This window comes from Hyla sarda, chromosome 5 (genome assembly GCF_029499605.1).
Source record: "Hyla sarda isolate aHylSar1 chromosome 5, aHylSar1.hap1, whole genome shotgun sequence".
Classification (NCBI taxonomy): domain Eukaryota; kingdom Metazoa; phylum Chordata; class Amphibia; order Anura; family Hylidae; genus Hyla; species Hyla sarda.
The window spans coordinates 170,267,295-170,289,462 of NC_079193.1; the positions used below are offsets into that span (position 1 = coordinate 170,267,295).

General features: G+C 41.3%; 1 protein-coding gene across 2 annotated transcripts in view; it reads right to left on the reverse strand.

The window, feature by feature from the left end:
- ADCY2 (adenylate cyclase 2) overlaps positions 1-22,168 on the reverse strand; it is a 532,901-nt gene that overhangs the window by 54,865 nt on the left and 455,868 nt on the right. For both annotated transcript variants that reach the window (XM_056520731.1, XM_056520730.1), the window contains one exon: positions 5,042-5,226. In XM_056520731.1, coding sequence (XP_056376706.1) covers positions 5,042-5,226 — 185 coding nt within the window. The remainder of the gene's footprint in view (positions 1-5,041; positions 5,227-22,168) is intronic.

Genomic DNA, 22,168 nt, shown 5'->3' on the forward strand with positions numbered 1-22,168 from the left:
CCACCAATCAGCAGAATGAGTGGGGAGATGCACACAGTAACATGCTTCATGCCCTTGCTTGCAGCAATCTCTGGCCTGTGGCCCCATAGTGTCTTGTAGGGCTGGGATATGTGGAGCCCTAAGCTCACCCACAGCCAGTTTCCCCGCTTACTTGAGTATCTGCCCTAGATACGGATCCTCAACTGGACTAAATGCAGGAGCATACAAAAGTCCAATACAACAAACACTGTACACAAGTCAGGGAAGCAGGCCAAGACACAATGAGTTAACAGGCACAGAACATGATACAAAACACAGAGGATAAATAAACAAACAAACAGTAACAGCATAATCAAACAGGCTGAATCTAAACCAAGAAAGCTTGCAGTACAATACGAAAAACAGAATAGCCAGGTCATGTAGCCAAGGGTCAAAATACACAGGATAGACCAAGAAAGGAGAGATACAAAAGTTTGTGCACATAGGCTCAAACACAAGCAAGGAGTATTTATATCCAAGGACACTGAGACATGATATAATTGGCACATTATCCAAGCGTCTGATTGGCCTGGGCATCATCACAGCAATGCAGAAAGCATCAGCCGACTCCGGATAAATAAACCCTACTGCTGGAAACAGATACACTCATTACACATAGACTGCGATTACTGCAAGCCAGGGAGTGAGACTCACTACTATACGATTCTCCTTGCTCTTCTAATGATCAATGGGAGTCTCAACACTGAGATCCTGACCGATCAAACCATGACATGCTAAAAGTTTTTTTTTTTTTTGCTTTCTAAATAACAGGGACACTTAGGTTTAAATAATGCATGAGTTTAGAACTACAGTATGTATCTTTGTAGTAAAGCCCTTTAGGTTGAAAATGGTCATTCAGTGGTGGGTTTGTGATATATGGTATATCTTTGGCCTGGAGTCCTGCAAGGGGCGACAATATACATGGAATATAAAGAAAAGGATTTTCACTACACAAAAAAGCTGGTATAGATGAGACTGGTCAGAGGTAATCTTTTAGAGAGGTTTGACTTTATCTGTTAAATATGTCTTGTAGAGGTTGTCCATAAAGCAATGCAATAAAAATTGAAAAAAATGCAGATACTAAAATAATTTTAATTTAATTGCAGTTATTTTAAGCACCCTATCTTCATAGCACACAGGTTTTGGTTTCACACCACTTTTTCCCATTTCCTGCAACTTTCTTCCAATTTCCACCATAATAAAATAAAAACTAGTGGCAATTTAAAATCCTGAAAAATTCAGGAGGGAACAATAAAATTACACATAATGAGATTGTGAGATGCTTTAGGAGTCCACCAAAGAAGATTAATCTAAAACATCATAATCCGACACACTAACTTTAAAAAAGCAAAAAAAGGTAAAAGTCCACCCCCCAAATTTTTACATTCTGAAAAATATATAATTGTTGAGGAGGCAAGAGAATCATTTAGGCCGTGTTCACATGTTGTGTTTTATGTGTGGTACATTTGCAGGTTTACCATGATATTCTGAAACTCTGTAAAAATTGTGAAACTTCACAGTGAATTTGCAAATTGCGGTAAAATGTGCCATTTTGCGGCGAACTAGGTAATGTGCCATAAAAACGCAGAAAAAATGTGTTAAACAAAGCTGCCTCCAGTTCAAAGGAGCAGGAGAAGCACTGCCAGAGCCCTTCAAAATGACCTTCAGCAGGCCACAAATGTGCATGTGTCCACTCAAACGGTCAGAAACAGACTCCATGAGGGTAGTATGAGGGCCCGACGTCCACAGGTGGCGGTTGTGCTTACAGCCCAACACTGTGCAGGATGTTTGGCATTTGTCAGAGAACACCAAGATTGGCAAATTTGCAACTGCGCCCTGTGCTCTTCACAGAGTCTGGAGACGCCGTGGAGAACATTCTTCTGCCTGCAACATCCTCCAGCATGACCGGTTTGACTGTGGGTCAGTAATGGTGTGGGTGGCATTTCTTTGGTGGGCCACACAGCCCTCCATGTGCTTGCCAGAGGTAGCCTGACTGCCATTAGGTACCAAGATGAGATCCTCCGACCCCTTGTGAGACCATATGCTGGTGCGGTTGGCCCTGGGTTCCTTCTAATGCAAGACAGTGCTAGACCTCATGTGGCTGGAGTGTGTCAGCAGTTCCTGCAAGAGGAAGGCATTGATGCTATGTACTGGCCCGCCTGTTCCCAGACCTTAATCTGATTGAGCACATCTTGGACATTATGTCTCGCTCCATCCACCAACGTCCCATTGCACCACAGACTGTCCAGGAGTTGGCGGATGCTTAAGTCCGGGTCTGGGAGGACATCCCTCAGGAGACCATTTGACACCTCATCAGGAGCATGCTCAGGTGTTATAGGGAGGTCATACAGGCACGTGGAGGCCACACACACTACTGAGCATCATTTTGACTTATTTTAAGGACATTACATCAAAGTTGGATCAGCCTGTAGTGTGGTTTTCCACTTTGATTTTGAGTGTGACTCCATATCCAGAACTCCATGGGTTGATAAATTTGATTTCCATTGATAATTTTTGTGTAATTTTGTTGTCAGCACATTCAACTATGTAAAGAAGAAATTATTTCATACTATTAGTTCATTCATTCAGATCTAGAATGTGTTATCTTAGTGTTCCCTTTATTTTTGAGCAGTGTACTACAGAGAAATGTGTGAAGTTCTTAGAAGCATATTCCCATAAAAAACCTCTCCTGCTCTGGACAGTTCCTAACACGAACAGAGGTCTGTGTCAGGAACTGTCCAGAGCAGGAGAGGTTTTCTATGGGGATATGCTTCTAATCTGGACAGTTCCTGACATGGACAGAAGTGTCAGAAGAGAGCACTGTTGTCAGACAGAAAATAAATTCTAAAATTTCTCGGTTTTATACAGCAGCTACTAAGTACTGGAAGGATGACATTTTTTTATAGAAGTAATTTACAAATATGTTTAACTTTCAGGCACCAGTTGATTTGAAAACATTTGTTTTCTACTTGTTTCCACTGGAGTTCCCCTTTCACCCTTAACGACCACAGACTTAAATGTACGTCCTGGTTTGGCGGGACTTCCCGCACCAGGACGTACATTTACGTCCTGCGTATGACCGCGAGCATCGGAAGGGCGCTCGCATCATACACGGCAGGTTCCAGCTGCTAGCAGCAGCCGGGGACCCGCCCGTAATGGCCGACATCTGCGATCGCGTGGATGTCCGCCATTAACCCCTCAGATGCCGTGATCAATACAGATCATGGCATCTGCTGCATTGCGGTACTTTGATTGGATGATCGGATCGCCCGCAGCATTGCCACGACGATCCAATCATCCAGCATGGCGGCCGGAGGTCCCCTCATCTGGCTCCGGCCGTCTCCCGGGGTCTTCTGCTCTAGTCTGAGATCGAGCAGAAGATCACTGATAATACTGAGCAGTGCTGTGTCCTATACATAGCACTGCACAGTATTAGCAATCAAAGGATTGCTATAGATAGTCCCCTATGGGGACATAAAAAGTGTAAAAAAAAAAAGTTGAAAAATTGAAAAATAAAAAGTAAAAAAAAAATTGAAAAATCCCCTCCCCCAATAAAAATGAAAATTGTCAGTTTTTCCCATTTTACCCTCAAAAAGCGTAAAATAAATTTGTAATAAACATATTTGGTATTGCCGCGTGCGTAAATGTCCGAACTGTGAATGGCGTAAACGTAAAAAAATTTACAAAAATGCTGCTTTTTTGTCACATTTTATTAAAAATAATTTATAAAAAAATTATCTAAAAGTTTTAGATAAGCAAATGTGGTATCTAAAAAAAGTTAAGATGACGGCGCAAAAAGTGAGCCCTCATATTGCCCTATATACGGAAAAATGAAAAAGTTATAGGAGGTCAAAATAGGACGATTTTAGATTACTGATTTTGTACAAAAAGTTTTAGATTTTTTTTAAGCGGTACAAAAATATAAAAGTATCTAGCCATGGGTATCATTTTAATTGTATTGACCCACAGAATAAAGAACACATATCATTTTTACCGTAAATTGTACAGTGTGAAAACGAACCCCTCCAAAATGTGCAAAATGTTGGTTTTTATTAAAATTTCCTCCCTAAAAAAAATGTTTTTTGGGTTCGCCGTACACTTTATGGTAAAATGAGAGGTTTTATTACAAAGTAAAATTGGTCACGCAAAAAAAAAGCCCTTATATGGGGCTGTAGATGGAAATATAAAAGAGTTATGGATTTTAGAAGACGAGGAGGAAAAAACGAAAACACAAAAATAAAATTGGCCTGGTCCTTATGGTGAAAATGGGCTTGGTCATTAAGGGGTTAATATCACAGGCCCTCCATGCACCACCAGCCAGAACATTGTTAGGCTATGTTCACACAACAGAAAATTTGCAGAATGTTCGCCCAGAACATAAGCAGACATTCCACAAATGTGCATGTTCACTAGGTCCGCTTGGAAATGTGTCTTCATGGACGAGAATGCATTTTTGAACGGATTCCACTGAAAGAATAAACATGTTTATTTTTTCAGCAGACATCAGAATTTTTTGCGGCGGAAACATCTGCAAAAAATATTTTTTGTGTTTTATTTTCTTTCAAAAATTATTCTTTCAATAATTAATATTATTAATTATTTAAAAAAAATTATTGTATAAGATACGTGTGGAGTCCAGTTGCTCTTTTCTTCAATCTAAATTATACATTTTCTCAAGAGTGACTTCATCCCAATTAGTAGTTTTCCATAGGGTTTTGGTCTCAAGATACAATGGCCCTGATTTAAATCCCTACAATTTTATTCCACAGTATTTACTAAGGTTTCCTTATGTTTTTTTTTTCTTTCTTACACATGCTCTGATCTGTGGGGTTTTCTGGTGCAAATTCTGGCAGACAGAATACGTGTCAGGTTTACAATAGTAAATCAGGGCCAGTATTTTCAACTTACAATGGTCGTCCTGGAACCCATTAATATTGTAAATTGAGGAACCAATGTATTTTAATATAAAGATAAAAGATGTTGAAAAATAAGTAAACTGGACAGATTAAATAAAAATACATACCTTTCTAGGGAAACTGTTGCATAGAGATACCTGCTGTAGGCCTCAAGCATTGGAGCATGTGTGTGAAGAAGAATAATGTTGTATATCACCAGAGCGATGATCATGATAATCATTTTCAATTCATAATTTATCCGTATAAATACAGAGCAAGAAATGAATCCAAGAATACAACTGTATATAAAGTACTGCAGATAAAAGACAAATGATAAGACTATTAAATATAGTTTACACTGTGAACCTTAAAGGGGGTTCTGGTGTTTTATAAAAATGTTATATGGTTTTGGGGCCTTATAAATATAGAAAACAAATGTATACTTACCTACCCCTGGTCCCCCTCAGCTCTTGTTACCTGATGCTTCTGTCTTATTCCTGCTTTAGAGAGTGGTGCTGGGTGCAGCTACTGTTGGCAGTGATTGGCTGAGTGGCCAGGTCCTGTTCTGCGAGCTCATCATAGAAGCAGAAAAAAGACAGACCCATTGGGGGACCAGAAGGAGCCAGTCGAGAGTTGTGGGGGGCCAGTGGGGGACATGGGGTAGGTAAGTATAGTTTTCTTTTTTCTAAGGCCCCAGAAGTATACAAATGTTTCCCCTTTAAAAATTTTCACATTAAGGTAAAACTAAATGATGATATAAAGGGGTGTTTTATGTAAATAATATGTGTGATTTACATTTTCTTACATATCTACTTTTCATATCCCCAGAGAAAATTGCACAATTAGGCATGAACTTTCACTGTAAAGCTTTTGTAGCTAACATTACAGTATATAATTGTATATAAAGACAAACACCAATAAGGCCCATCTGATTAAAACATAACTTTTACTGCTACATTAATATGAAACAACACAAGTATAAACAAAAGACATGTACACTTGTATAATGTATGTTTACAAAGTGAATGGCACCCAATATAACTAGGAACATACGGATAAACAGTCAACACCACTATAGTAGCTGATGTGAATTACAGTGTCTGTGATGTGATTTAAGCTGATAGATAGGGAGGAGGAACGGGTACAGGTGCCAGTCCCTATATCTAGTCAATAATCTCTCCCTTCCTAACTAATGTACAACCCTCCCTATATTAAAAGTGTGGATATGTAGATAACATATGTCATCCCCAATATAAACTTCTTGATATCCTATATACAACCATTATTAAATCTATGCATCTTAGATCTCATGAGATGGAAGATTCTAAAAAAATTTTTAAATTGCCACTGGCCCAAAAATGCACCTATGGAAAAATTGCACAAAGTGAAAAGCATTGTTTGTAGTATGTTTGACAGATAACATCTGGCTACAGTGTTTATTTTACCAAGTGAAGGGAGTACTGTGTAACCATCTCTGACTGCTACTTGATGCTGTTTGCCTGTATCGCTGTTAATCTTCCACACCACCTTGATTAAAAGTTAAAACATTAATCAAGTGTAGCCCAAAAGATACCATTACCCCTCGGGGACACAGGGCAAACCTTAACATCCTGGCTGCCTTGTACTTGGAGCACCAGGATGTACAGATATGTTCTGAGTCCCATAATGTGATGGAGTATTCCTTACCTTTTCCATGGCTGCTTCTGGCATAGAGGTAGATTGCAGATTATACTGATCAGTGCTATGCCTATGCATAGCACCAAACAATATTAGCAATTAAAAGATTGCTATAAATAGTCCCCTGTGGGGACTTAAAAAATGTAGAAAAAAAGTGCATTTTTTTTTCTAAAAGTGAAAAGCCTTTTCCCCAATAAAAATCAAACCCCCCTCTTTTCCAATTTAACAAATAAAAAAAAACATAAAAATAACATAGATCAACATATTTGGTATCCCTACATGCAGAAATGTCAGAGCTATTAAAATATGTTAATGATCCCATACAGTGAACGGCTTAACTGCAACAGTCCAAAATCACTGATTTTCGGTCACATCACATCCCAGAAAAAGGGAAATAAAAAGTGATCAAAAAGTTATATAAACAAAAAAGTGTCACCGATAAAAACTAAAGGTCACGGTGCAAATAATGCATCCTCAAACAGTTCTATATATGGAAAAATAAGTAAGTTATAAGGAGTCAGAATAGGGCAAATTTTAGACATGCGTTAACAAATGTTGATTTTTTTTTTTTAAGTAAATAATAATAGAAATGCATGTTAACATGGTATCATTTTAATTATATAGACCCACAAAATAAAGAGAACATGTCATTTATTTTACTCTATCGTGAACTGGGTAAAAACAAAACCCTGCACAAGTTGCAAAATTGTGGTTTTATTTTCAATTTTACATTTAGTTTTCTATTTTATTTCCAATTTTTCTGTATGTGCGTAAAACAGGACAACCACTGCATAAAATGTTTAACTCACACAGATACAATATTAAAAAAAAGAGGACAGAGACACTGGTGGGAGAACATTTCTGCCAGACTGGACACAGCGTTGGAGATATCAAACTCACTGTATTAATGGGCGAGTTTCCAACTCAAAGGGGAGAAAAATATAGGAGATCAAAGTGATGTTCAAATTCAATTCTTTAAAGGGGTACTCCGGTGGAAAACATTTTTTTTTTATCAACTGGTTTAAGGGAATCTGTCAGCTCTTTATCAGTTAAACAAATTTGTAAATTACTTCTTTTAAAAAATCTTCATCATTCCAGTACTTATTAGCTGCTGTATACTAGAGAAGAAATTATTTTCTTTTTGGATTTATTTTCTGTCTGTCCACAGTGCTCTCTGCTGACGCCTCTGTCCAGAGCAGCATATGTTTGCTATGGGGATTTTCTCCTGCTCTGGACAGTTCCTGATATGGACAGAGGTGTTAGCAGAGAGCACTGTGGACAGACAAAAAAGAAATCCGAAAAGGATTTCCTCTGTAGTATACAGCCCCTAATAAGTACTGGAAGGATTAAGATTTTTTAATAGAAGTAATTTAGAAATCTGTAGAAGTAGAAAAATGGGTGGGCACTGCTAGAGAGCCACTATGCAGGTGTAGCAATCAATGTGTTAGGGTGTACGGCTAGTATGCCGTGCTGGACATTTAAAAAAACAGTCTTTCATATACAGTTGAATGAAGATAGAAATAGGTCCGCACTCACCATGCCTTTTCAATATGTTCACTTTATTGGATTCTTCAGATATCCATAAAAAAGCACGTAACAAAAACACCCGAGTGTAGGGAGGGGGAGCTGCTCCAGGCAGGGAGACTAGGAGCGGGCGTCAGGAACAACAGCACCGTTTCACATTATTCACGCATCTTCCGGTTCCTGGTTCTCTGGGATTACCACACAGGTATATATTGGAGAGGGGGAGGGGAAAAGTGCACCCGTCAGCAATGTAATAAAATCCTATGAAAATGAAAATAATCAACTAAAGGTAAAACAGAGATGACAGCATTATATCTTGTGTACAAGGATACCTATGATCTAGGTTTTTTTAATTTTAAATCTATTCTATAAAAATGAACTCAGATCGTTTTGGTCGTTTAAACCCATTGGCCCTAGAGCTTTTAGTTTAATTATTCACCTAGCTTCACTTTGGATAAGCTTTAGGTGTCTGTCTACACCCTGCGGTTGTGTCGGAATATGTTCTATACCCGCAAACTTCATACATTCAGATTTACCTTCGTGTGCTTCTTCTATGTGAGAGATTAAGCGTGTTGCTCCTATTTTTGACTTAAGTTAATAGATGTGTTCCCTGAATCTTGTATTTAAATTTCTTTTAGTCTGACCTATATAGTAATGTCCGCAAGGACACACTATACAGTAGACTACGAATTGCGATTTGCAAGAAATAAACTGATTGACATTAATGATTTGTCCCCCTAACTTAAAAGACTTCTTTTTTAGCATAAATGTGCAGAATTTACAATGTCCACATGGAAAATTTCCATTTGGTGTTTGTTTATTTAGCCAGTTTGGTTTGTTTTCAGTCTCTTTTTTACCTTTTTTGATTGCATCTGATATGATTTTATTTTTACGGAAGGTAATAATTGGTTTATTTTTTGCTATTTCTGCTACAAGTGGGTCTTGTTCTAGCATGTACCAATTTGACCATATTGATTTTTTAATCGCAGTATTCATGGGGCTGTTTTCAAAAGAAAAAAAAATGTTTTTGAGTTGGGGTCACTATGCTTTTTCTTTTTTAATTTATTTGGCATCAATAGTTCTTTTCTTACTCTTGTTTCTGCTTTCATAAATGTTAAATTTATGAAAGCAGAAACAAGAGAAAGAAAAGAACTATTGATTCCAAATAAATTAAAAAAGAAAAAGCATAGTGACCCCAAAAAAAAAAAAAAATTTTTTCTTTTGAAAACAGCCCCATGAATACTGCGATTAAAAAATCAATATGGTCAAATTGGTACATGCTAGAACAAGACCCACTTGTAGCAGAAATAGCAAAAAATAAACCAATTATTACCTTCCGTAAAAATAAAATCACATCAGATGCAATCAAAAAAGGTAAAAAAGAGACTGAAAACAAACCAAACTGGCTAAATAAACAAGCACCAAATGGAAATTTTCCATTGGGACATTGTAAATTCTGCACATTTATGTTAAAAAAGAAGTCTTTTCAGTTTGGGGGACAAATCATTAACGTCAATCAGTTTATTTCTTGCAAATCACAATTCGTAGTCTACTGTATAGTGTGTCCTTGCGGACATTACTATATAGGTCAGACTAAAAGAAATTTAAATACAAGATTCAGGGAACACATCTATTCACTTAAGTCTAAAATAGGAGCAACACGCTTAATTTCTCACATAGAAGAAGTACACGAAGGTAAATCTGAATGTATGAAGTTTGCGGGTATAGAACATATTTCGACACAACCGCAGGGTTTAGACAGACACCTAAAGCTTATCCAAAGTGAAGCTAGGTGGATAATTAAACTAAAAGCTCCAGGGCCAATGGGTTTAAACGACCAAAACGATCTGAGTTCATTTTTATAGAATAGATATAAAATTCTTGGATCATAGGTATCCTTGTATACAAGATATAATGCTGTCATCTCTGTTTTTACCTTTAGTTGATTATTTTCATTTTCATAGGATTTTATTACATTGCTGACTGGGTGCACTTTTCCCCTCCCCCTCTCCAATATATACCTGTGAGGTAATCCCAGAGAACCAGGACCCGGAAGATGCGTGAATAATGTGAAACTGTGCTGTTGTTCCTGACACCCGCTCCTAGTCTCCCTGCCAGGAGCAGCTCCCCCTCCCTACACTCGGGTGTTTTTGTCACGTGCTTTTTTATGGATATCTGAAGAATCCAATAAAGCGAACATATTGAAAAGGCATGGTGAGTGCGGACATATTTCTATCTTCATTCAACTGTAATTTAGAAATCTGTTTAACTTTCTGGCACCAGTTGATTTAAAAATAAAAGTTTAACACTGGAGTACCCCTTTAAGTGCAGGCCTCAACAGAGACATGGAAATTATGTCACATTACCACTTGGTGGACAAGTAAAGTTTCATCCCCTCTGACACTTCCAGAGGCTGACTGCAGTATACATCATATTATACCACCATTGACTGATCAAAAGAACTGAGTTGATCTTATCTGCTGTCTATTTGTATATATGCATGTTGTAAATGTCCTTAAATGAGATGCAATGTTCTGTATATACCACCTCTGGTTGATCAAAAAATTATCCTACACTGAGTTGGTCATATCTGTTCCACCATCTGTAACCATGCCAGTTAGAATTGTATTTAAGAGAAATGTTCTATACATGCATTCTGTAACATGCCTTACCTAAGAGGTCTTGTAAGCTTGCAATCGATATCCTCTCAGCCAATAAAGGTATCATTGCTACTCCAATCTCTAAGGCTAACATGGTACAAACTCTCATCCAATTTTCCACCATAAATAATATTTTTTTTTATGTGCTATACATTTTATAGTAATGAAAGGTGCCATTACAAACTACAATTGGTCGCACAAAAAATAAAGCCCTCGTGTGTGGATTGAATACTAAACGAGTTATGGCTTAGAAGGGGAGGAGGAAAAAAATTATAATTTTCTGTGTCCTCAAGGCCACAATGGGCTGTGTCCTTAACAGGTTTAAGGCAATCTGAAGCTCTTCATCATGCACTTAGCTGATGACCGTTTTCACATTTATAAAATGATGTTTTTCTTATAAGTTCAATACTTGTAGAGGCCAGGTAAAATTCCTATTGTGATGAAAATAATCCTAAAAAGGAGCCATGACTTAGTCTATTAAAATAGGTCTGTGTTATTTCATTTAACACGATACAATTTGTTGGTATCCTGAATTGGAAGCTAGATTGGAAGAATGCTATTTTGGTACACGTGAAGGCTGAACTATTATCCACACTGTTAATTATGAAATCACACCTGCTGTGTAAGATTCTCAAGTGGCTTCATAATTAGCTAGGTTGCAATGTGTCTTTTCATTAGTCACATATTAGGAGTTTACAGATCTTTGCAGCATCTGCATCAGTAAAAAGCATTTTTATAATGAAAAATGTATTGCTATATGTAAGGATATGTAAGCAATACTACTGTGTTAGAGTAAAATATGCTATTACATATGAATAAAATGCATGTTTTAAATATTTTATTTCATACTATAATAATAATCATAACCGACCAAAAGCAAAAGACCCAGTCAAAATAGTGAATACCAATGAATACCAACTATCCCCTACAAAACCAAAAAGATGTCACACGCTAAATTCATTATTTATAGTGGATTTAAGTTTATTTTATTGTTTTAATATTGGAATCTTTACAAATCAGAGGTGTAAAGATAAGTCCAGAAAAATTTGCACAAGGTGCAAGTGTCCATAGTACCAAATACACATTGAATATTGATATAATTATGGTCCCACAATATCCCATATTTTCTTTTTTCCTTAGGTTTATTGCACCAGAGTTTCCAGTCCAATGGCTGAGAGTCAATGTGGATAACCTTGGCTTACCTGGTGCTTTCCCTGGTGGTCCATGTGGGTAACCTGGAAAAAATCAGGAGGTCCGTTGTGGACCTTTTACAGCGTTTCTGTGGATAAGTTAATGCCCTGGAGTGATGGTTCCTCTATCTGGGCGCTTATACAGCAATTACTAAGGTAATTACCTTTTACTATAATCTTTATGTGGCTTCCGGTCCACGGCCATGTTGATTGTGGTGCACACTGCGCTTCTCTTGCGAATAACTGCCCTCCTCTGGTGTCTGACGTAAACTGGAAGTGACGCGAGTGCCAGTCCTCCAGAATACGGCACGCGTTTGCGCTATTTAGGCTGTGCAGAGCCGACGTATGCTGCCTTTCTGTGCAAGCAGCCGGTCTTTCTAGCCTCTAAGGTTGTTGTTGCTCTGCTGTATATGCTGGTCACTTTCTAGGTAGGTGCACAACTGCACTTGGGGTTGAGCACCTCCTGCCATTTCAGACCATGTCAATGTAGTTGTTTAATCACTTTTTAGGTAGCCTTGTTGTGCACATATGCCTTTGTACCTTTACTGATTCTACTTCTATATTCTGTTTTGCAGATGTCTAGCTCTGCCTCTTCAAGGAAGAGAAAGTCTAAATCAAAGCATAAACTGTGCAGATCATGTGACCAGCTTATTCCGGATGCCCAGAGAGGGGACTATTGCAGTATTTGTTCTGGTCATTTGGAACATCATGAAAGTGACTAGGGATGAGCGAATTGAATCTGACAAATACAAATTTGTTACAAATTTCAGGAAAAAATCAATTCTTAACAAATGCGAATATCGCCACAATTCAATCGCACAAATCGCTTCATTAAACTCCATTTAGTGCGGTCCAGGCTCCAGGGCATCTAAAATGGCGGATCCACATGTGAGGACATGGGGCAAGGAATTCTGGGAAGGCGGAACAAAGGTAGGCGGGATGACCCTGAATCACATGCAGCATGCAGCCTATTAGCAGCCAGCCACCCCTGTGATGTCACAGCCCTATATAATCGCCAGCCATTTTGTGGCCAGTCACTTCAGGGATAGACAGCGCTGTGTGTTGCACAGAAAAGCAGTTTTCCAGCAGCGATTCACCTCCCAGTCACATCACTGTTCTGTTGCACAGAGAGGGAGACAGAGAGCAGTGTGTGTTGCACAGAAAAGCATTTTTACAGCAGCGATTCACCTCCCAGTCACTACAGCGCTCTTTTACAGAGAGAGACAGAGAACAGTTTGTTGCACAGAACAGCAGCGATTCACCTCAAGCCCAAATCCTGTCTAGAAGCACTGATAGGGAAGGTAGTGAGATTGAGAGAGAAAGTGCAATTTTGGGTGTAGTACACAGCGACTGTGTGCTGCAGCACTGGTGTGTACTGCTGGTGTTGTACACAAATACTGTTTTAAGCGTACTGGAGCGCATTGTCCTCCCCTCATAAGAGAATACCACATACATACATCTCAGTGGTGTACCATATTGTTCCTGTTCAAGTCTTAAGAGACTAGATACTGTGAAAGGCCAGCCAAAAGTACACACTGGCTGGTATTGTACACAAATACTGTTTTAAGCATACTGGAGGGCATTGTCCTCCCTTCATAAGTGCATACCACATACATACATCTCATTGGTGTACTATTTTGTTCCTGTTAAGATCTTAAGGGCCTAGATACTGTGAAAGGCCAGCCAAAAGTACACACCTGCTGGTGTTGTACACAAATACTGCTTTAAGCGTAGTGGAGCATATTGTACTCCCCTCATATACGCACTAAGTACGTCAGGCAGAGAAGTGCCAGGACGTACACAGAGTGGCAGAGTCCTAAATTCATCAGGCAGAAGTTGAAGCAGATTAGGGACTAGTATCAGCAGGAGAGGCCTGAGCTCCCGGTATCAGCTAGCTGTCATGTCTCAACCAGCAACCCATCTGCCGTCATCCACTTCATCACAAGTGACATCTGACAACCCCAGTCAACAGTCGGTGGGTTCCTTAGACACAACCCTCAGTTGGCATGCCTCTGTCCTATGAGGTTCCCTCCCCACCAGAAGCCTCTTATGCTGTGGGTTCAGCTCAACTATTTAGTGAGGATGATCTAGAGGAAAGTCAGCAGCTACTGCCCAGCCAAGAAGTGGAGGAGACTTCACTAGGCGGGCAAGTAGGGATGAGGAGAGTGACGTGGGAGGTGGTGTTCCGAGTGTTCAGGCTCCCGAAGCAGACACTGTTGAGGAACCTGAGGAGGACATCAGTAACGTGCAGACACAACTCGATGATGATAAAGCCGATCACACTTGGGAGCTGGGTGCAGAAAGGGCTTCATCATCATAAGGAGAAGAGGGTTGCAGGTTGCACCGTGAGGCAGCAGCTGAGCCAGCAAGGTGGTAGCATGGTTGGCAGTCAGCATGGTGGCAGAAGTGGAAAGTCTGGAGCCAAAGCCTACCTTTCCGGGAGGTAGTAAAACAGGGTTTCCTGGAGTCGGCGGCAGTAGCAGTCAATAAGCGTGGACTGTTGGTAGGAAAATCAGCTACTCGGCGGTGTGGCAGCTTTTCATCAAGCATCCGGAGGAGGTTAACATGGCCACATGCAAGATGTGTCGGCAGAAGGTGAAGCGTGGCCAGGGTCCCTATGTTGGCACCACGGCCCTGCTTTAACATATGCAGCATTACCATAAAGCGGACTGGGAGAACCGTTGCTCCGATGTGGTGGTACAGCCTGCTGCATCACCCAGTGGCACGCCACTCCCTGATTCAGGCAGCCAAGTCTCCATCACCTCAGCCAAAGGGAGCTGTGGGTCATACCCATCTTCTGTTGCTCTAGATGCTCCTGCTCCTCCTACTTCTTGTCAGTCATTCTGCCAGCAATCCATCGGTATGCACCCACTCATCCAAAAGCGCAGAAGCTGAATGTGTTCCTGTCCAAGTTGCTATTGCTGCATTCCATCCCAATTCAAGTAGTGGACTCTGCACCTTTCAAAGAACTGATGGCTTGTGCTGAGCTGAGGTGGAGAGTGCCAGGCCGTCATTTCTTTGTGAAGAAGGCAGTACCAGCCCTGCACATCTTTGCGGAACAGAAGGTGGGCCAGTCCTTAAGCCTGTATGTGTGTACCAAAGTGCACGACAACGCCGACGTGTGGAGGCGTAACTACGTTCAGGGACAATACATATCCTTTACGGCCCACTGGGTGTATGTGGTTTCTGCACAGCCACAACAGCAACTTGGACAGGTCACACCGCTTCTGCCTCCACGCTCTCAGGCCGTTGGTCCTGTGACAGTGTGCGACTCAGCCTCCTCATCCTCCACCGTGTCCTCAGCCCCGACAAGTCTCAGTACCCCTCCAGCATACCATGTGTGCAGGGCACGGCAGTGTCACTCTGTTCTTCACATGGTTTGCCTTGGCGAACAGAGTCATACAGGGGAGGAACTGCTAAAAGTCATTCATGAAGTAATCGAATGATGGCTTACTCCACTAAAACTGGAAATGGGAACCATGGTGACCAACAACAGGAAGAACATCTTGTCTACGCTGCAATAAGGAAGCCTGAGACATGCGCCCTGTATGGCACACGTGTTCAATCTGGTTGTCAAGCGGTTCCTGAAGTGTTCCCCCCCCCCATCTGCAAGACATCCTAACAATGGGAAGGAAACTTTGCATGGACTTCAGCCACTCGTATACCGCAAAGCACACCCTCCTTGAGCTGCAGCGTCAGAACGGTATCCTCCAACATGTTGGACCGACTATACGAACAGAGAAAAGCCATCATCGATTTCTTGATGATTCAAGCAGATAGGTGGAGTCGCCTGTGTAACTTCAATGTCAACCAGTGGCAGCTCATACGTGACACCTGCTGTTTGCTCAGGCCCTTTGAGGAAGCCACATTACTAGTCAGTCGCCAGGATTATTGGATGAACAACGTCATTCCACTACTTAATTTCCTACAACACTTGTTGGAAACGATGGCTGTTCAGGGCACTACATCTCACTGCCACATGAGCACAGCAAAACAAAAATAGCCAGTACAACTACCTAATACATGGGTGCACGCTGCTGTGGCAACTACAGAGTATACTCTGTAATTCCCACAGCAGCATGCACCTGTGTATTAGGTAGTTGTGCTGGCTATTTTTGTTTTTGCTGTGCAATTTAGGGGGAGTGGCACCCTCTGTAGCCCTGCACCCCTCCCTGTTTCACAGGAGGTTTTTTAAATTGATAGTGGATCCAGCATCTCACCCAATCAGAGGCCATATGCCCAGCAGAGGTGAGTGAAATGAGTGTTAGGGTCCCATCCGAAATGAGGCCACCTCCGTGTGGTGGATGGGGACACGTTTTGATCAAAAAGTGCACTAAGAGCCTCCATTTTTTGACCAAGAGTGCTGCTGCAATCTTCTTTTTTGTATACTCTGTATTTGCCACAGCAGCGTCCACCCGCGCATTAGATAGTTGTGCTGGCTATTTTTATTTTTGCTGAGCAATTTAGGGGGAGTGGCACCCTCTGTAGCCCTGCACTCCTCCCTGTTTCCCAGGAGGTTTTTTAAATTGATAGTGGATCCAGCATGTCACCCAGTCAGAGGCCATATTCCATGCAGAGGTGAGTGAAATGAGTGTTAAGGTCCCATCCGATATGAGGCCACCTCCGTGTGGTGGATGGGGACACGTTTTGATCAAAAAGTGCACTAAGAGCCTCCATTTTTTGACCAAGAGTGCTGCTGCAATCTTCTTTTTTGTAAACTCTTTTTTTTGTACCCTCTTTTTTCCTATTTTGTATTTTCGAGGAAAGTGTTACTGGTCTTAAAAAGGGTGGCCCCACATAGGAACCTATCCCTTTTTCCACCTAAAAGCCCTGGGAAATGGCAGTGTTTGTAGGTGGAAATAGGGAGAGGTTATCGACCAGCAACCCATCTGCTATCATTGATTGGTTAACACGGTCATCCACTTCATCACAAGTGACATCTCACACCCCCAGTCAACAGTCGGTGGGTTCCATAGACACAACCATCAGTTTGCATTCTGGAGAGGTAGTTAAGCAGTCCTTGTCCTCCAATTGCCTCTGTCCTATGCTGTTCCCTCCCCCATAGAAGTATCCTATACTGTGGTTTCAGCTCCATTTTTTAGTCAGGACGATCTACTAGAGAACAGTCAGCAGCTACTGCCCAGCCAAGAAGTGGAGGAGCCTTCCCCTGCTTCCTTCGGTAGGCGGGCAAGTAGTGATGAGGAGAGTGGCGTGGTAGCGGGTGTTGGGAGCGTTCAGGCTCCTGAAGCACACACTGTTGAGGAACCTGAGGAGGACATCAGTGACGTGCAGACACAACTCGATGATGATGAAGCCGATCGCTCTTGGGAGCCGGGTGCAGAAGGGGCTTCATCATCATCAGGAGAAGAGGGTGGCAGGTTGCCCGTGAGGCAGCAGTTGAGCCAGGAAGGTGGTAGCATGGTTGGGAGTCAGCATGGTGGCAGCAGTGGGAAGTCTGCAGCCAAACGTGCCCGGGGTAGACCACCTGCTTTGCGACAGCCTACTTGTCCGGGATGTAGTGAAACAGGGGTCCCTGGAATATGGCGGCTGTAGCAGTCAGTCAGTGCAGACTGTTGGGGGGAAAATCAGCTACTCAGCGGTGTGGCATTTTTTAATCAAGTATCCGGAGGATGTTAACATGGCCACATGCAATTTAAAAAAATATCTTTAAACTTTTCAATTATGAGGCCCTTTGGACTTGTCAGGCTGCCGCCACCTCCAGGCTGTGTCATTCTGTCACCATATGGTCTCCTCTTGCTGCTCCCACCTCCAGGCTTTGTCATTCTGCCACTATATGGTCTTCCCATGCTTCCGCCTCCTTCAGTCTGTGCTATTCATCAAAAAATTTAATCATGGCTTACTCCAAGAAAACTGGAAATGGGTACCATGGTGACTGACAACGGGAAGAACATCTTGTCTGTGCTGCTTCAAGGAAGCCTGCGCAATGTGTCCTGCATGGCAAACGTGTTCAATCTGGTTGTCAAGCGATTCCTGATGTGTTACCCCCATCTGCAAGACATCTTATCAATGGGAAGAAACTTTGCATGCACTTTAGCCAATCGTACACCACAAGGCACACCCTCCTTGAGCTGCAGCATCAGAACAGCATCCCCAACCTTGTCTGATTTGTGATGTTTCCACACGTTGGAATTCCACCCTCCATATGTTGGACTGACTATACGAACAGAGAAAAGCCATCACTGATTTCTTGATGATCCAAGCGGATAGGGGGACTCCCCTGTGTAACTTCAATGTCAACCAGTGGCAGCTCATACGTGACACCTGGCGTTTGCTCAGGCCCTTTGAGAAAGCCACGTTATTAGTCAGTCACCAGGATTACAGGATGGATGATGTCATTTCACTGCTTCATATCCTACAACACGTGTTGGAAACGATGGCTGGTCAGGGCACTGGAGATGTGTTGCCTACATCTTGAGGCCACATGAGCCCTGTTGGGGCTGAACTGGAGGGGGGACAGTGGAGCACAGGCAAGGTTTAGCAAAATTGGTGGTTTTTCTAGTCATCTGACAGTAGAGGAGGAGCAGGAGCAGTCTGTGGAGCTACAGGGTGATGAGAAAGACGAGACAGAGGACCCGAAACCTGTGAAAATAAAAAAAGAAAATCAGAACAGGCTAAAGGGTAAATTTACACAAAGAAGTTCAGTTCATTTCTTTCATTCAAGCCGATCGGTCCCGTGGCTTGCAGCTTGAAAATCCACTGTGCCTTCTCAAAAGGTATGTGTGTGAATCAATTCCTGGTGGAGGTTTTTTGATGGCTTCGATCCCGAAGCACCGGAGGACCTCTGGTGAACCTCCATGGGATTCACTGACATGCATAGACACTCTGGGGACACTTTGTCCTAGTCTAGTGAGTTGAATATGCTCTCAGTCTTTTTAAGAGGGGTCTGATCATGGAACCAACATAACAGAACTCGCAGGGACAGATGAGACAGTACATTACGTATGGTGTACGGCATGTAATAAAATCTTTTACTATGATGTCTTTGCTCCCAATGTATTAGTTTTTTCTGGTGCTCATGTACTTGCAATGATTGCATCTCCCGCATTAGAAATTACCCTCTGGGGTGGATTTATTAAGCCAGGTAACTTTTTTTTGCATCTAACGCGGGCTTAAATTTACTGTGCACCAATGTATCTCTCTCTCTCTCTATATATATATTATATATATATATATATATATATATATATATATAAAACTCAATGGGCCTCATTTACTAAGCTGAAACTGACCAGTTTTTGTCTGGTTATTCTGTCTCAGACATGTCAGACCAGTGTGCGACAGTGTGCACCTGAAAAACCCGAAAAAGGGGCATGGTCGTCCAAAGGGGGCGTGGTTTCACAACCAGACCGATTTACTATGGAATTCACAGAAAATGCTGTGGGTAAATGGCTGGAAATATCGACCTAGAAAAAGCTGGTCAGAAAATGTTCCCGACTTTTCCCAATAGTAAATAGAGAGGAATCCTGCATGTCTGAAACAACTTATCCCACTAGTAAAAACCCGATACTCTTAGTAAATGAGGCCCAATGTGTGTGTGTATGTATGTGTGTATGTTCCAACATCACGTCCAAAAAGCTAAAGATATTAACATGAAACTTGGCACACATGTTACTTATATGTCAACAACAAACATAGGATAGGTGATACCCTTATTCACCACCATTTGCCAGGGTCGGGGTTTTTGTTTAAAGTCCCATACAAGTCTATGGGAAATATATGTTACTGCATAACTTCCAAACGGCTGGAGATATTTCGATAATACTTGGTCACATGTTACTTATATGTCCACTTAAAATTTAGGATAGTTAATTTAACCCTTAACTACCCCCATTTGTGAGGGTGCAAATCAATGGGAAATGTATGTTCTCACATAACTTCTGTACGGCTGGAAATATTTCAATACTTGGTACACATATTACAGGTTGGGATATGAGGTCGGGATAGGAGGTCGGGATAGGAGGTCGGGATAGGAGGTCGGGATAGGAGGTCGGGATAGGAGGTCAGGGTATGAGGACAGGATATGGGGTTGGGATATGACAACAATATATGGGGATGGGATATGAAGTCAAAAGCTTCCTCCTTTGTTGATTTTCCTCCCCAACAAGGATGAGGAAGGAAAAACCGGGCAATGCCGGGTACTCAGCTAGTTTTTGATAATTTTACTGCGCCTGTATGAAATTAAAGCGGCGACCGCATTCAGAATGGGGTCATCTTTGATAAAATGCCAATGGCGAAAAATCTTTTTTCATATATCTGACGCCAGGCTGTTATACTTGAAGGAGAAGGTAAAGCGTCTGTTGTTAGATGTTTTTGCATTTATATTTTTAGTTTTTTTTTTTTTTAATTAAATCACTTCTGGATATCTGTCTAGTTTTATCCAGTGCATTTTTTCAGAACAGTCCCTGGCTAGCCCCTCTTTTTCAAATGATGGTATAATTAATCTGATTGCTTTAAGAAGTCATACGGAGTACTGTTCACCTTCTTCAGCTGAAGAAGTTGGCTATATGGGATCGCTTCTTTTGTGTGGGGCGGATGATAAGAATCATAATGAAGTTAAGAAAAAGTGGCGGATGGTTTTCAGTACCCTTTTGTTTCGAATGAGCCATCTTTTATATGGACAACGGTATCTAAGAAGGTGAGTTCTGAGGTACTGTACCCTGATGTGAAAAGCATGTTCATCCCGTTTGTGTCGTTCAAATAGGTAACAAAAGCCTGAAATTACATTTCCGTACCATTCCATACAACGAAGACGTCGTCCACAAAGCGTTTATAACACTTTATGGACCTTAAAAACGGGTAACTGTTGCTATAAATCAGCTTTGCTTCCAAAAATTCTAGATATAAATTGGCAAAAGTGCACGATACTGGTGTGCCCCTGGCCGTGCCATTCTACTGTTTGTATTAGCTATCACTGAACTGAAAAAAACTTTTATTGTTCATGTTCACAACAAAAAACAGAGCCTCACTGACAAAATTACAGTATTCTTCAGTCTTGCCACTAGAAAGTGAAGTGTGTAATAGCAAAGACAGGATACAACTTACTAGCACACATAATCTAGAACAGAAGATTCAAAGATTAGCAGAACAGGAGTTAAGGTTCTTTTGGACCACAAAGTCTCTCAAGTCATACCTGGCAAGCAACAGAGTGCCCCATGGGCTCAGAATTTATAAAGAGATCTCACAATTTCAAGGTGACGATGAATTTAAGTCCAAATGGGACAAGTTACATTTACAGCACTCCCTGAATGTCCTAAAATTAGTATTGAAGCGTAATGAAAAAGAATACGAGTCAGTAACTGTAGACTTCTGAAAGTGCAAAACAGAGCTCTGCAGCCGTCTGAGCCAGGAGAAAGCCGATGCTTTTTTCAGCAAAATAGAAACAAAAATAGCTGAACAATAAAAGGAAATAAAAGACAGAAAAAGAGACAAATTCATCAGGGACAGCTTAGATTTTGAAAACAGGAAAATCTTCATATGGAAACATACAGTGCGAGCAGCGCAAAGAAAAAGGAGAGTGCCTAACAAAAATAAAAGAGTTAGTCGTGACTTTTGGACAACCGAGTCAGAGTCCAGCTCTTCCGAGGAAAAGCCAGGACCTAGCCAACGGAGTTAAAAAACAAAACAATAAAAATATAAAGCCACAAGAGAGAACTGAAACATCAACTAACTCAAACCCAAACGTAGCACCCCCTTTAGGCCAAAGACAAGCATAGGAGAGTGCCACAGGAAGGGAAGCACAACAAAGTGTAAAAAGGAAGACTGTCACTTGGAAACATTAGAGGGACAAGACAACATTGTCATTAATCTCTCTGGAGAAGTTTTGGAAAAATACAATTTCTGTGCTGAGCAAAGGATAACATTTTTTCCTACCTGAAAGGTTTGATTGATTGAGGTGGACTTATACAAGGGGATCTGCAAAATGAATTTGCACAAGTTTTTTTAAACTAAGTTGCCATCTCAACAAACAGAGCTTGAAGGAGAAGTTCCAGCTATAGTGGGTGATCTCGGCTTTAGTGCCCACTTTGCCGCATCCCCCTCTGACACACGGGACATGGAAATACTACTGAAATGTCCAGAAATAGGGACTATGGCCCTGTCAAAAGTACCTGCATTCAAAGGTGGGAAAAAATCCTCCCTCTGCCCACTATTGCCAGTGGTAGCAATCTAGAGAAATTCAGCCCCA